The sequence below is a fragment of the Pavona decussata genome, unplaced genomic scaffold (genome assembly GCF_977016875.1).
Source record: "Pavona decussata unplaced genomic scaffold, jaPavDecu1.1 SCAFFOLD_72, whole genome shotgun sequence".
NCBI classification, from domain to species: domain Eukaryota; kingdom Metazoa; phylum Cnidaria; class Anthozoa; order Scleractinia; family Agariciidae; genus Pavona; species Pavona decussata.
This window is the reverse complement of record NW_028145491.1, coordinates 4727936-4742589: the sequence shown is the minus strand read 5'-3', so window position 1 is coordinate 4742589 and position 14654 is coordinate 4727936. Positions and strand designations below refer to the sequence as shown.

At 42.3% G+C, this 14654-nt stretch overlaps 1 protein-coding gene and 1 pseudogene across 2 annotated transcripts in view; both read right to left on the bottom strand.

Moving 5' to 3' along the window:
* The window catches only part of LOC146477090 (transient receptor potential cation channel subfamily M member-like 2), a 66169-nt gene that overhangs the window by 36562 nt on the left and 14953 nt on the right, over positions 1-14654 (bottom strand). For both annotated transcript variants that reach the window (XR_014865511.1, XM_085114082.1), the window contains exons 6-7: positions 14337-14514; positions 14052-14229 (exon numbers count right to left, since the gene is read on the bottom strand). Coding sequence is in view for 1 of the 2 variants with exons in the window: in XM_085114082.1 (XP_084970208.1) it covers positions 14052-14229; positions 14337-14514 (356 nt within the window). In the remaining variant the exon portion in view is untranslated. The remainder of the gene's footprint in view (positions 1-14051; positions 14230-14336; positions 14515-14654) is intronic.
* LOC146477091 (uncharacterized) lies at positions 800-6312 on the bottom strand (annotated as a pseudogene).

The window sequence follows — 14654 nt, the reverse complement described above, 5'->3', positions numbered from 1 at the left end:
TTTTTATCTCTAGAAAACTTCCAACTTAAATTCAATGTACACTTTAATTACTTGCAATATTTTCAACTTATTGCAGCCATCCCCAATCACTTAAAGAAAAATGCAATGGAGAATGTTATACCTGACAGAAGTATTCATGAGGAATGCGATTTATTTCATGTCTCTGATAATAAGACAATCCTATTGACTAAAATGCGTTGCAAAGACTACTACAAACTTTTTCAGGAAAAGGTTACAACAAAACCTACAGCTGTGAAGTCTTGGTCTAAGCGGGGTCATGATCTATCCCACCATTGGAGTATATTATTTAAAAACATTTATAAAATCTCCATTGATAATAAGCTAAGAGAATTTGCCTTTAAACTATTCCATAGGACCTTAGTAACTAATAAAGAACTTAAGAGATCTAAAATTAGAAATGACGATGTCTGCTTATGGTGTCAAAACGCTGATTCATTGGAACACACTTTTTTGGAATGCCCCGTTAGCATTAAGTTCTATCAAAAAGTATTGTCCTGGTTCAATGTATCAGAAAACAAACAAATAAATTTGTCGAACGAGCAATTCCTATTTCAAAATTATACAATCTCTCCCGCTGTGCACCGAAACCTACGCCGCCAACTAGATTTGTTGCTTCTTTTCACAAAGAAATATTTATATGCATGGAAAATGACTGAGTCACACCCTAGCTTTTTGCAGTTTTTAACGGACCTAAAATTACTGTTGGGAATCTCCCGATTGCTGCCAACACAATTGTTAAGTCCCGTTCGCTAAACAACAACCACACTTGAAAATATCGTTTTCAAATTTGTATTCCTTCACTGGATTTTTCACAAGGTTTTTCACTCCCTCGCAAGCAGTCACTAGCACGCGTACATTCAGATTACAGAGAAATCATTCACGTATTGTAATAAAGCTAATCTTATTGGTTGAACTTGATCTTCTATTTCCGACCCCTGTCACTTCGCCCTAAGTGATTGACGTTAGATTTCACAATAATACTGAGACTCGCTTCCGGTCGGTGATTACAATCGAACAATCAAGTCGAAAACATGAACGAGAAAATATAAAATGGCAATAATTCCAACACCCTCCCCCCATTTGCCTCGAAAGAGCAAATGTACATTTTTTTTTTAAATTGGCTACGCCTAGAACGACAGTAATGTCAATGTCTAAAGTGTTCACAGTTCATCCTGTGCAAGGTCCCGTATGCGATGTCTCGCAGTGACTGCTGCATCCCCTCTGGGTCGAAACGTCGGTGCACTCGGGTCAAGGGATGCTGTAGGTGTCCCAGTCACTTTGTCACAGGTTAGTTCCAGGGGGTAAAGGTGCTGTACTGCCCGTTCCATGTGAGACTTGCCAGCTCGTAGTTTTGCTCCCCTGACAACACCATCTCGGCCCGCTATTAAGTCTTCGACTATCCCCAACTTCCACTGACTACGGTTCTTCTCCTCTGACTTGATAATTACCACGTCTCCCTTCCCAGGATAATTGGAGTTGCCTTTGTGCTTGAGGCGGTGTCTCTCTCTGAGCCCACGCAGGTACTCAGTCGTCCAGCGCGACCACAAGGCATCCTTGCATCTTCGCAAATACTTAGCCCGCTTCCTGAGGTCGTAGTCTTGAATGTTGTGCAGCTCCAGCTCTGGCAGTGCATTCGGTTGGAGGTACAAAAGAGAACTTGGGGTGAGAATGGGCATCTCAACGTCTTCTTCTACATAACTCAAAGGCCTGTTGTTGAGAGAGACTTCAACATGTAACAGTACCTCCTGAAGTTCGGCCCAAGACAGCAACCGCTGGGGCGGATCCAGGATTTGACGAAGGGGGGTTCCGATAAACGCCCGCCGAAGGCGGTAGCCCCTAGGGGGGTCCGGGGGCCGGGGCCCGGAAAATTTTTAATTTTAGGGCCTCTGAAATGCGATTTCCAGCGTTTTCAGGGGCAATTTGAAGTGGTTTAATTGCTCTAAAGTCACCTCCATTTTTGTGCTAACTACAGTAGTTTAAAGGATGGATTTTCTTAACACTGACAATAATCGAGACGGATAAACAATTTAAATTCATTCAAATTAAAAAGTCATGATTCCTTAGAAATGGGATCAGCCAGCAACATTCTCCGGGGTTGCTGTTCTGCAAATTTCTGGACAACATCATATTAATCCATGGGTTTCTTGTGGTGAATATTCATGAGCCCCAAGCCAGACAATCTTTCTGTCGTCATGGTGGTCCGCTGGTAGCCTTTAACCAGCTTTAAGGTACTGTTTGCCCGCTCGTTGTCAGCTGAAGTCACTGGAATAGTGCATGCAATGCGCAGCAAACAGTGGATGTTGGGGAAAATGTCTGCATCATTTTCAAAGATATATTTATTAGCGCACATGTTTTCCGAGACCAAAGGACAAGCCTTCTGCTTTGCAGTGCCGAGGTGTTGTTTACAAGGTCGGTTGCGTTGATTACAACTTCGTGTATTATGGACAGACTGACAGAGCCTTGGAAACAAGGTTAAAAGAACATAAACGAGCAGCTCGGGTTGGAGATAATAACTCCAAAATGGCGCAACACGCGAACCAGTTTGTCCATAATATAGACTTTGACCATGCGACAATTGTAGACAAGGCTCGTAATTTTCACGAGAGACTTTTTTTTTCTCGAGGCTTGGTATTCGCAAAGTGACAACCACGCGGGAAACGAACATATTGCTATCCCGGATGTCTACAAAACCCGGCCTCATGTAAACACGCGCGGCTGCCGTTCGTTGCGTTTTGCTGGCGTAGCACGCGCAGAACTGTGAACCGTTGCAAAGCCGTGATTCAGTTGGCTTTTCAAAATAACCGATGAAGGCCGAAGTTGTTTGGCCGAAACGTCTTTGATGCTTAATTAACGTTGTTTCTAACGTTAAGAATAGTCAGTGCCAAACAAAAATTTTTAGTTCTAATGTCTATCCCTGACTGCAATTTTAGTATTTTTTTTTTTTTGATTTATTAGCTGAGTTGGTTCATTTTTTTTAACCACGCGTTTTTTATACGTTTTTACGTTCAGTTTAGGGGGTTCGACCGAACCACCCGAACCACCCCTAGATCCGCCCCAGCAACCCGTTTCCAATTGACTTGTGAAGAGCAGCCTCAACCAGTCCGACCATTCTCTCGAACTGGCCACCCCACCAGGGTGCGCGACTCAGGTTAAATTGCCAGTGGATCCCCTGATGGGCTATAAGGTCGTGGAACTTCTCATCATGCATGACCTGCTTAATCCATTTGCTTGCTCCAACGAACGTTCTCCCGTTGTCTGAATAAATTCTTTGTGGCCGGCCACGCCGTGCAATGAAACGCTTTAAACTTGCAAGGAATTCCGTGGTCTCAAGGTTAGGCAGTAAATCTAAGAACAGAGCACGTGTTAGGCTGCAGGCGTAAAGCAACACATACGCCTTTCCCTCGGTCTTCGCCTTCTTCCGGTACTTCAGCGGGCCTGCATAGTCCACACCGACAACTTGAAATGGTATTTGTCCCTCAGTTCGGTCCCTTGGAAGGTTCCCGGGTGGGGGGCAGGAGAATGCTTGTGCTCGGAATCGCCGACAACCGTTACAAGACTTGACAATCTTCTTGGTCAGTCTTCTTAGTCGCGGCACCCAGTAGTGCTCCCTCACTTTTGTCATCGTAATTCCAACTCCCCCATGGAGGGCTCCAAGGTGAGCTTGGGCAACTAACTTCTCTGTGTAAAGTTGGTCGTCAGGTTAGTAGACTGGCTAGTCCCCTTGAATTCTCCCTCGACACTCTAATACTCCCTCTGCGTTAGGCTGTAAATTCAACTGCAATTGATCTTCTTGATAGCGCTCATCTGCTGTCGCCCGTGACGGAACTCGTTTCTCCCAGAAAAGCTTCACTCTGTTAATCTCTTCTGTGGTTAGCGGCCCTGTTAATCTGTTTGTCTTCGCCAAGCGTATGTTATGAAGAAATCGTGTCACCCATGCGCACACTTTTATTGTCTTCCAGTAGCTGAACTTCTCCAAGAGGGTATCTAGCTCATCTGTCACCGCTATTGCCGCTGCGAAGATCTCTCGCGTTGCCTTGGCTTCCACCATTGATTCTTTGGACGGACTTGTTACGATATCTAACGGCCACTGCTCTCTGTTAGACAACCATTTAGGCCCGCTCCACCACAGGGTTTGATGAGCAACACCTCCACCATCAGCTGGGTTTTCAGACGTCCCCACGTGATGCCATGATACTTCACGATGTGCTTGTATCTTGCTCACTCGGTTGCTCACAAACTGCTTATATTCACCAGGTCCCTTTATCCAATGAAGTGCCACGGTGCTGTCAAGCCAGCAATGTTTCTCGGTCACAGAAAAACCTTCCAAAGCCTCACACACATTCATCACAAGGTTTACGTATACTGCCATGTGCCCGGATACTAATTCTTGTCGGGGTATTGTCAGCCCTTGCTTAGCTAACCTGGCCTTCGCTGCGACCAGCCCTTGATTGGTGCCGGACTCTTGGACTACCACGGCAAAAACTGCAGCTGCCACACCCTTCCCGCTGGCATCCCCAAATGCATGGAGTTGAATGGATTGTATCTCCCCTCGGCGGGTTGCTAAGGACCGTGGGACAGTACAGATCTGTGGTAGTCTCTGCTCCCATCGCGACCAGTCTTGAGTTAGTTTGATCGGCAACTGTGCATCCCAGGAGACCTTGGCTTCACATGCGTCCCGGTAAAGAAGTTTACCTTCCAGTGTAACAGGAGAAACCAGCCCCAGTGGATCGTATATCCTGGCTATCTTCCCCAGAATTCCTCGCTTGGTAGGTTCCGTTTTCTCTGAGGGGAACTTCACCCCAATGGTGTCACTCTCCTTTTCCCATGGAATTCCTAGGAGAAATGCCCCTCCTTTCCTTGGTATGCCCAACTGTTCCTTTGCATATGTCTCTTCCTCTCCCTCGGCTGGTCTTGTAGCTGTGGAGTCTAATACTGGATCGTTCGAGTGCCACTTGTGTAACTCAAACGTTCCCTGGGCGAATATCTCTATCGCAGTCGACTTCACCTGCTGCGCCTTCTCACTGGTTGGCCCTCCACTTATTAGGTCGTACACGTACAAACTCCTTTCCAGTTCCTTCACAATGTCGGGGTAGGCTGACCTACAGCTTCCAAGTAGATGCTGAATGACTCCCCCCAGGAGGAATGGAGATGACGTAAGGCCGAAAAGAGCTCTTGTGAACCTTAACATCTCCACTGTCTCAGTGGTCAGATCCTTGAGCCAATGGAACCTAAGCGCGTCTCGACCTTCTTCGCAAATACGGACTTGGAGAAATGCTTGTTTTATGTCCCCCGCGATGGCCACTGGGTGGAATCGAGAACAGACCAGGACACCCCAAAGCTGGTTTTGAAGCGGTGGTTCCGGGTTAAGGCATTCATTTAGTGAAGGTGCTCCCTTGTTTGCCCTTGCCGATGCATCATAGACCACACGAAGTTTCGTGCTTTCTGCTGCTTCACGGACGACTGCCTTATGGGGTATATAGAACTCACGGCTTTTTACTGGTTCGGTGGTCCGTTCCACTATTCCTTCTTCTGTTTGGTCCTTGATAACCTTGTCGTAGCGCTCAATCATTCCTTGGTGCTTTAGTTTCCTTACCAGGGTGTTTACTCTACGAAGACTTCCGGCTTCATTGTTTTCAAGCGGTGGGTGGTTTCCTCTCCATGGCAGCCCAGTTTCATACCACCCAGCTGGATCGCGATGTAACTGCTCCTTAAATTCCGCATAGACTTCGTTCTGGTCACCCACTGACGAATCTGCTAATCCCAACACGTCTAGCCTGCACAATCGTTCATAATCTGCACTCGAGGTTTGTGTGAAGAACATCGTAGACAAATCCACTTCTTTTCCTGGGGACATGATAGTCCAACCGAGCTTGGTTTTCTCTCCAATTGGTTCACCAAGGGCCCCAATACGAGGCTCTGTTTCTGTTTTGATCTTTGCGTAGTCGCTGGCTCCCAAAATGAGGTGGACTGGTAGCGAATCCTTGGTATCTGTGTCCTCCATATGAATTCCTTTCAAGTGGCTATACCTAGCCAGGCACTGCTGGTAGCGCGGATTATCGGCGCTTGTCAACTTTAGTTTCTTCGGTCACGAGGCTAAACTCTCCCTTCGTTGAACTGACTTGTACTTTGAATATCTCCACTGTTTTGGTCACCGCTCTCAGCAATTCGCAGGCGATCCAAGAATGCTGCTGAAGCATACGACCTTCCAGCGCCCGTATCCAATAACGCTCGACATTTAACACCTTGGACTTCAACAACTACTACAGGATGAATCACGGCCGAGTTTCCCATTGAGGTTGCTGTCATCAACTGCTCACCTAGCCTGTCACAGATGGATGTATGGTGTTTCCTCTGGCAATGCTGACACACCAAACGAATCCTGCAATCCGCTGCCCTGTGTCTGCTTCCAGTGCAGTTAAAACAAAGACGCTTGCTGCTTAGCAACTGCTTCCGATCATCGAGGGTGCTCACTGTTTTGCAATCAGCTGACCTGTGGTCCGATTTATCACAATAAACGCATCCACGCAATTTTTCTTCTCGCTGCTGAGTCTGGTACGATCGCTTGCGTGGATAGGGCGGTTTTTCTTTATCCCTTGACTTCTCATGCCTCTCTTGTTTTGGGATAGGGTTTCTCTCCGTCCATTTCCTTAACGCGTCCACGAACTTGGGAAAATCCCAGTCCTGCCAAATCTGTTCGGACCAAATCGCCTCTGATTCCTTCTAGCTTCTCGATTGACATCCTTACGTAGCCATTCACCTCTCGCAATTTCCCTAACGACTCCAGGGATTGGACGTTGAACACTAACTTCTCGTAAAACTCGTGTATCCTCGAGGGGCGTGTTCCAGTTATCGTCGGCAAGGCCATGATGTCTTGAACGTAGGCGTTCACAATCTCGCTTTTCTTGCCGTACTTAGATTTGAGGATAGTTTTCGCTCGCTCATATCCTTCCGTCGAAAACGGCAAGCCATCGATGAGAGTTCTCACGTTCGGTTCCACGAGTTCCTTCAGGTAAGAAAACTTTGTCACGCCGGGAACGTCAGAGCGGTCAATCTCGGCTTCAAACTGGTTCCAAAAACGTGGCCAGTCCGTTAATGCCCCACCAAATTTAGTGATTACAAGCTTTGGCAATTTCGCAGTTTTCGCAGAACTAGATGATCCTGACGCGTGACTTTTTTCCGCTTCTTCGATCTTTCTTTCGTAATCATGATCAAGTTTAAGCTCCAGCTGCGCTTTTTCGAAATCTAATTGTTTCCCACGCGCTTGCTCCACGAGCTCTTCTTCGCATTTCTTCGCTTCTAAGGTTGAACCGAGTATCAGTTCGTTTAGTCGCTTAGTTAACTGAGCGATCTCTTCGTCGACCGCGGCTTGTTGTTCTCCAATTTCGGAGCTCCATGCGGCGACGTCTTTGGGTGCCTCGCCATTCGCAAACTTGGCTTGCTCAATTTGCAATTTCTGGCTTTCCACTGTTTTCATGATCGCCCGAAGCGCATCACGATACCGTTCGATCCCTTCTGTGTTTTGTTTCTCGACGATTGCCTGACCTTTCGTTCGCGTGAAGTTTAAAAACTTTAACTGTGTGTCCAAATCTGCAATCAATTTCTCCATTCTTAAGAATTTCGCTGCTGTCTCCCGATCACTGTCCCGTCAGAGGTGCCACTTTGTGTTGGGAATCTCCCGATTGCTGCCAACACAATTGTTAAGTCCCGTTCGCTAAACAACAACCACACTTGAAAATATCGTTTTCAAATTTGTATTCCTTCACTGGATTTTTCACAAGGTTTTTCACTCCCTCGCAAGCAGTCACTAGCACGCGTACATTCAGATTACAGAGAAATCATTCACGTATTGTAATAAAGCTAATCTTATTGGTTGAACTTGATCTTCTATTTCCGACCCCTGTCACTTCGCCCTAAGTGATTGACGTTAGATTTCACAATAATACTGAGACTCGCTTCCGGTCGGTGATTACAATAGAACAATCAAGTCGAAAACATGAACGAGAAAATATAAAATGGCAATAATTCCAACATTACAATATATAGAAAAGTGAGAATGTAATATAACTTTCCTCTCTCTATAAATATATTTGCTACAAAGACCTTCTCTTTAGTTGTTTTAACTTCCCTAAACGTTTTTTTTTTTTCATTTATCTAGTATATTTATTTATTTATTTATTTATTTATTTACTATATAATTATCTATCTTTTTGGCTTCTTTTTCTCTATTAAATGTATGTGTACTGTTGTAAGCACTATAAATATTATAAGTAAAGCGAAATATTGTAAGATATTGTAAGTATTGCAAGACTGTAAGTATTGTAACTTTGTAAGTACTATAAGTAGTGCGTAGTACTGTAAATGTTGTATTGCATGTCTTAGGCTAATAAAAAAAATAAAAAATATTGCGCAAAATACATGTAAATATGATCAAATGCGCATTACATGAAAGTAAATTAGCAACATTAATAAGTTACCCAACATAACTAAAAATATTATATAAAAAAAAACAATGGATCTATAAAAACATAATATATACATAATCCTAAAAAGTCCTAATAAAAAGCTAATCCAAAAAGACGGGTCTTAAGTAAACCTTTAAATCTATGAAAATTGGGCTCATTTTGTATTTGTGATGGTAACCTATTCGACAGTTCAGGTGCCGCAGCTAAAAAAGCACGGTCACCCAATGTCTTTTTAGTTTAAGTTCTTGGCGTTCGAAGCATGATTCCCATTGCACACGATCTTAAATTGTAACTCTTTTTCTCCCTTTTCACTTTCCTCTGAAGATGACTTTCGCTCAGGTTGTCGCCCCAAAGTCACCTCAAACAGTACTTCTTTTACACTCACCCGGATGATCATAATTTACTTGCTTATAATATGTTCTGTATCGCACAGATCACATTACTATTGTATACAGTCAAACCTGTATCAAGCGGACACCCTCTATTAAGCGGACAGCAGCACAAGTCCCATTTTTTCTCCCCCACATTTACTGTAAAAAGAACCTGTATTGAACGGACACCTCTATTAAGCGGACATCTTAAACTTGACTTTAATAGTGATTTCTATTGTTAAAAACCTGTATTAAACGGACACTGCGAAAAAGATGCATGGTTTTTGTCCACGTTTTAACAGATCGGTCATTTAACTTTGTCGACAAAAGAGCTGTCACATCTTTGTAGAATTAACTCCAGGAAAGCGACTACACGTGGATGGCAACTCGGGCGAAGAGCATGAACTAGACGCAAAAGAGACTGCCTTAAAATCGGACCGTGAGGCTTTAAAATTGACAGATATGTTATTCATTCCATATTGTTTGTACAGACCTTTTATTTTTGTTTTGATTGTGTGAACCTCTACATAATTCGATCAATATAGACACTGTTACGCTTTACATCTTCTAATATTAAAACTGACAAATGATAACATATACTTGCCATTGCTTATGGAAATACGGCGGCATTCCACAGTTAGTAGTATACGTTCACGATAGTGGTATTTGGCCCTTCAAGGTCTTTTAATACTGAGGAATATTATTTTGACCCTTTTAAGACGAATTCTAAGGGAACCTGTTTTCAGCGGACAACCTGTATTAAGCGGACACTTGGAAGGGTCCCAAGGGTGTCCGCTTAATACAGGTTTGACTGTGCAACGCACTTATGTAATTTAAGCTTGTCGCCAATTTGTGGACTCTTGTAAACTGGTTGCAAGTTTACGCTGATTTTACTGCTGAGGTCATTCAGTTATCTTCTGATAACGTCTGATGACTTGTGATCCTTGAACGGTAATAAAATGACAGTTTTGTTCTCTTACACGTCCGTCGTGGCTGGCTTCTGTTCCTGTGACATCACTGAATCACTGAATCGACAAAAGTAGCAATGGTCGAGTCGATTAGATTCTTTGCGGATTAAGGAGATATATCTTATACATTTGATCCACGTGGCACTGGTAGTGAAGGCGCTAGAGAAGACCCGTATTTGTTGGCTTACGGTAAACCATTGTCAGATGACAAGAATGGCAACTTGTTTTTTTTTTGGCCAGTTTCATGGTGAAGCTTATCGCCGGGTGGCAATGATTTAGTGTCGATAAGAACGCCGTAGCGGCTGGTATGTCCCGTAGCGTTGCTTAGTATCGTCAACGTACCCTCTCTCAGTCTTGGCGTACAGTTTCAGATCATCCATAAAAAGAAAGTGGTTGACCTTCACCCATTGAATTCATAATCATACGGCGATTTTCGAAGCACCTGACTAAACTTAAGTGAAACACTACTCATCAGCGTACGAGCAAAGGTTTTTCGGGGATGGGGGTGGGGAGGGCTAAAATTAATTTGCCCCAGGGGCCCGAATGAAACATGTCGGCCAGTGGTGCACAAAGACAGCGGTGTCAGGACTATGTACCTTCTATTTATAAGAAATAACTGGGTAGGGCTGTCATATCGCAATGGCTGTTGTTAACGTGCGGTTGATAGGCCTGCACGACTCCAATGGGCTTGTTTCTGTAACATCTCCCGATGTCAACCGTTGGGGTTTTGTGCATTTTACGCTGTTTGAACGAGCGGAAATTGGGACGAAAGCGAAAGTAGCGAGAGGGGAGGGCAGAGGAGAGAGAGGAAACACTTGGCCGCAAACCTAACGATGTGAAAAAATCCGTTCACCCACGAACGGGGTTTCGGATTTGCGAGGCTTGGTACCGTTGATTGATGTCTACGCAGGCTACCTTATGTAAACTGTCATGTAGTCCATTTAACTTTTCAGGTTCTAATCTAGGTAGGCTTTCTCAAAGTCCAACGTTTCTCATTGCAAGTAGTCAAGTCAAGTAGCTTCCGGCAAAAAAGAACTGTTAATCCCCATCTTGCTCGCGCTCTCCACTGGTGCCCTTAGCGCACGTGTGTGGGCGTTTATTTTTCTTGCTCCCCGAGAAAAAATACCTGAGGTCGACTTGTTGGCAACTCTATAATCTAACTGGATCTGCTTTGTAGGATTGTAAACTATTGGTGGATTTATTTTTTTTTATACGGTCTTATCTTATTTGACTTCCCAGGCTCAAATTTGTTCTCTTCGAGAATCCAGTACTTTCTGGAGCACAGAGAATATGAACTGAAGTGTTTTCTTTTAGTCGTCACTGGTGATTTGTACATTTTTCAACTGATCAAGCGTTTTCAGTAGAACTGTTCCCAGCAGCATTTGCCAGACATCCAGATAGTGTGGAGAGAAAAAAGATTTTTTCTGAATTTCTTTGGCAAGTTAAATCCCTTTCTTTGCGGACATTGCTCTCACGAAGTTCAGGTTTTTGGACCTGTCAACAGTCTATCTGATATCTTACCATGGTAAAGACCGCAAGTCCTATCTCATCGAGATCTTCTTGTGCCAACACTTTACAACAAAAATGACTATGTTATGACTTTACTTTTGTCGCACTGTCTTGGAACTTGGAAGATAACTGAAAACAAAACACTCTAAAGTTTTTTTTAAAAACTGACCAGTAACATGTAAGTCAAGTCTAGACAATACAACTGCAACTATATTTGAATCTACTCGAAACTGCGGACCTCTCAGGCAATATTCATTTTATTACCCGTTTGTTCGCATCTTTAACTTTGAACGTTGTTGAACATGTGAACTTTTTGTACAGTGGAAGCCCACTCTACGGACACCCAGATATTGCGGACAGTTTCGTTTGTCCTGACGGAAAGCTAATTTATTTTCTCTAAAATTAACCCGCTTAATACGGGCACCGGTTAAGACGGACAACGGACACTTATCTGTGTCCCGAGTGACGAACTGTTATACATTGTCAAACCCACTAGTTATCTGCGCACATTGTATTTTCATTGTTACAATAACAGTATGTGCTTATTAAAGACATTTCTACGGGTTAATACGATTTTATCATCATCATCATCATCATCATCATTATCATCATCATCATCATCATCATCATCATCATCATCATCATTATCAATATAGTAAAATCCCTAGCACTCCCTAAATTAACCTTTGTTTCAGCCGTTCTTCCCATTTTATCAAAAGTGTTAATAAGCATGTTGCGGATTTTATCTGGAGCCACAAGAACCCAAAGATTAAAAAGACAACGATGATTGGTGAAAGAAAAGAGGGGGGATTGGGTATGCCCGATTTGATATAATCAACAAATCGCTTAAAGCAGCTTGGGTTAAAAGACTATCCGCTCTTGATTGCGCTATGTGGAAATCACTGCCACTTGAGTATCTAAGAGACATTGGAGGAAAACATATTTTTGATTGTAATTTCTCACTAAAAGCTCTTTCCCATCGATCTGGTTTACCGGTATTTTACAAACACGTGCTCTGTGCCTGGCAGAGGATTGTGGCTCACATTCCCTTAACCAAGAATGATGTGGAAAATGAGGTTATTTGGAACAACTAATTTGTTACAATTGCAGGAAGGTCAGTTTTCTATCGGTCAGAATATTTCAAGTAAGACGTTAAGACAAATACTAACAGAAAAGATTTTTGAGAAGCCCACCTCAGGGGGCAAGCTTGAAAAGGGAGGTTTTTCCGCTGAGGAAATGTCACACATTCATGGACTCCCTTTTAAGCTAACTCGACGTCAAAATCGCAGTTTTTCAATTTAAGATCAACCACAACAATAAAAATAATACACCCTTTAGAGATAAGATAATAGACAACGACAAATGCTACCTTTGCAATGGCAGTCAAACGTTGACGCATCTCTTTGTTGAATGTGATTTTACTTAAGTATTTTGGATTGAGTTTACGTCTTGGTGGAATTCTTAAAATAACATGCAGATCAATCTTCAACAACGTGATATTCTATTTGCCCTTCATCCCGAAAAACAGTCTTTTTTAGGCATTAACTACTGTCTGTTTGTGGCCAGACAGTACATCCATATTGCTGCAAAAAATGAAGACCCTTTCTGTTTCACTGCCTATCTTAAAATGTTGAAGAACAAGCTCGCGACAAAAAGAAGATTCGAGACCTCTTAAGAGCATAAGGTAATAATTGTTTGTTGTTTAATTTTTATTCTTGTGTGGGTCTATAGTTGTTGTATCATGTGTAATAGTTTGTTTTCAGTAGTTATCTTCACCAGTTATAATTTTTTTTGTTAGTTTGTTACTTTTTAATTTTTGTAATTGTCTATTGTATGTTACTTTTTTCGGTGAATCAATAAAGGTTTACTATTAATAAGTAAATAAATAAATAAATTAAAATAATAATAATAATAATAATAATAATAATAATAATAATAATAATAATAATAATTATTATTATTATTATTATTATTATTATTATTTGGAAGTGGAGCAAGCCACATTCACGCCATTAGTTTTTAGCACGACAGGTGGAATGGCGGTGGAATGCAAGCGATACCATAGTAGGCTTGCTGAGGTAGTTGCTACAAAGACTGGCGAAAGGTATGCAACTACTATGTCATGGATCAGGGCAAGGGTGTCCTTTGCGTTGCTGAGATCAGCATTACTATGCTTGAGACGTTTGCGAGCTACGAGAATTCCATCTAGAATTGACGGACATTGACTTTGACATCGAGAAAGGACAAGCAAATATCCGTTAAAAACATTGAGGACATAATTTTATTTCTTAGTTTTTCTTATTTTTCTTGGTAGCCTTCCACTGATTGTTGTTTTTGAAGATTTTTAACTTTGTATATATTATTGATCGATCAACGTCTTCGAAAAGTTTTTGGATATTCTTAGCATGAACTGCAGAATTATGAAGCGTTTTTCTTTTTTTTCCCGACACCGATATTTTTATCGCCTTTCTGAATTTGTTGTTTGTTTTTCTACTAATAAAGTATTATTATTATATTTATCTAAAAATTATTATTATTATTATTATTATTATTATTATTATTATTATTTTTGTTATTTTATGTATTATGATATTATGTATTATGGGAGCCGACTGCAATTGCTTTCTCAAACGCCTAGCCGAGAAACTGAAAATTACAGCGAATCATTGCCAGGCAATGAACTGTAGTTTTAAGAATTACTTAGTAAAAGAAAATCTCACCCGCTACTTTGAGAAATAAAACGATGTGCATATGCCAAAATGTCTGCCGCCCGGCCACTGCCTTCCGCTACAACAACTGGTACAGCAGGATTCCTGGTCACAGACTCTAGTACCGTGCGAATGGTGTTAGGCCCACCCTCGAGTACAAGAAGCACAACAGGCACCCCATGAGATCGGTCTGTGATGACAAACAACAGGATCAGCTCATATGTTACTTTACTGTCAAGTTTTTACCAGTCTTTGTTTTCTCAACAGTCAACTGTAGGATGCTTTAGTTCTTCTTACCGCACGATTTTTCCATCTGTTTTTGTGAGATACAATTCTCAAGACTGGCACGAAATGAAATCTCTCCTCCGTATCTGTTAACTGTCCCATCATCCACTAGTATAAAATGAGTGTGATTGTTGTCCAGGCATGCGCCTTGCGACAGCATACTGGACGTCATCTGATAAGGCACCACCTCCTGCGAAAATATGACACAGATACAATAACTTACGAAAAGAAGTGATCTAATAACGCAAAACGTTCTTCCCTGTGTCCACAGGTATGTTACCATACAAAGTCTGAGGCACGAACTTGAAATAGCTGTGAAAACATTCGCCT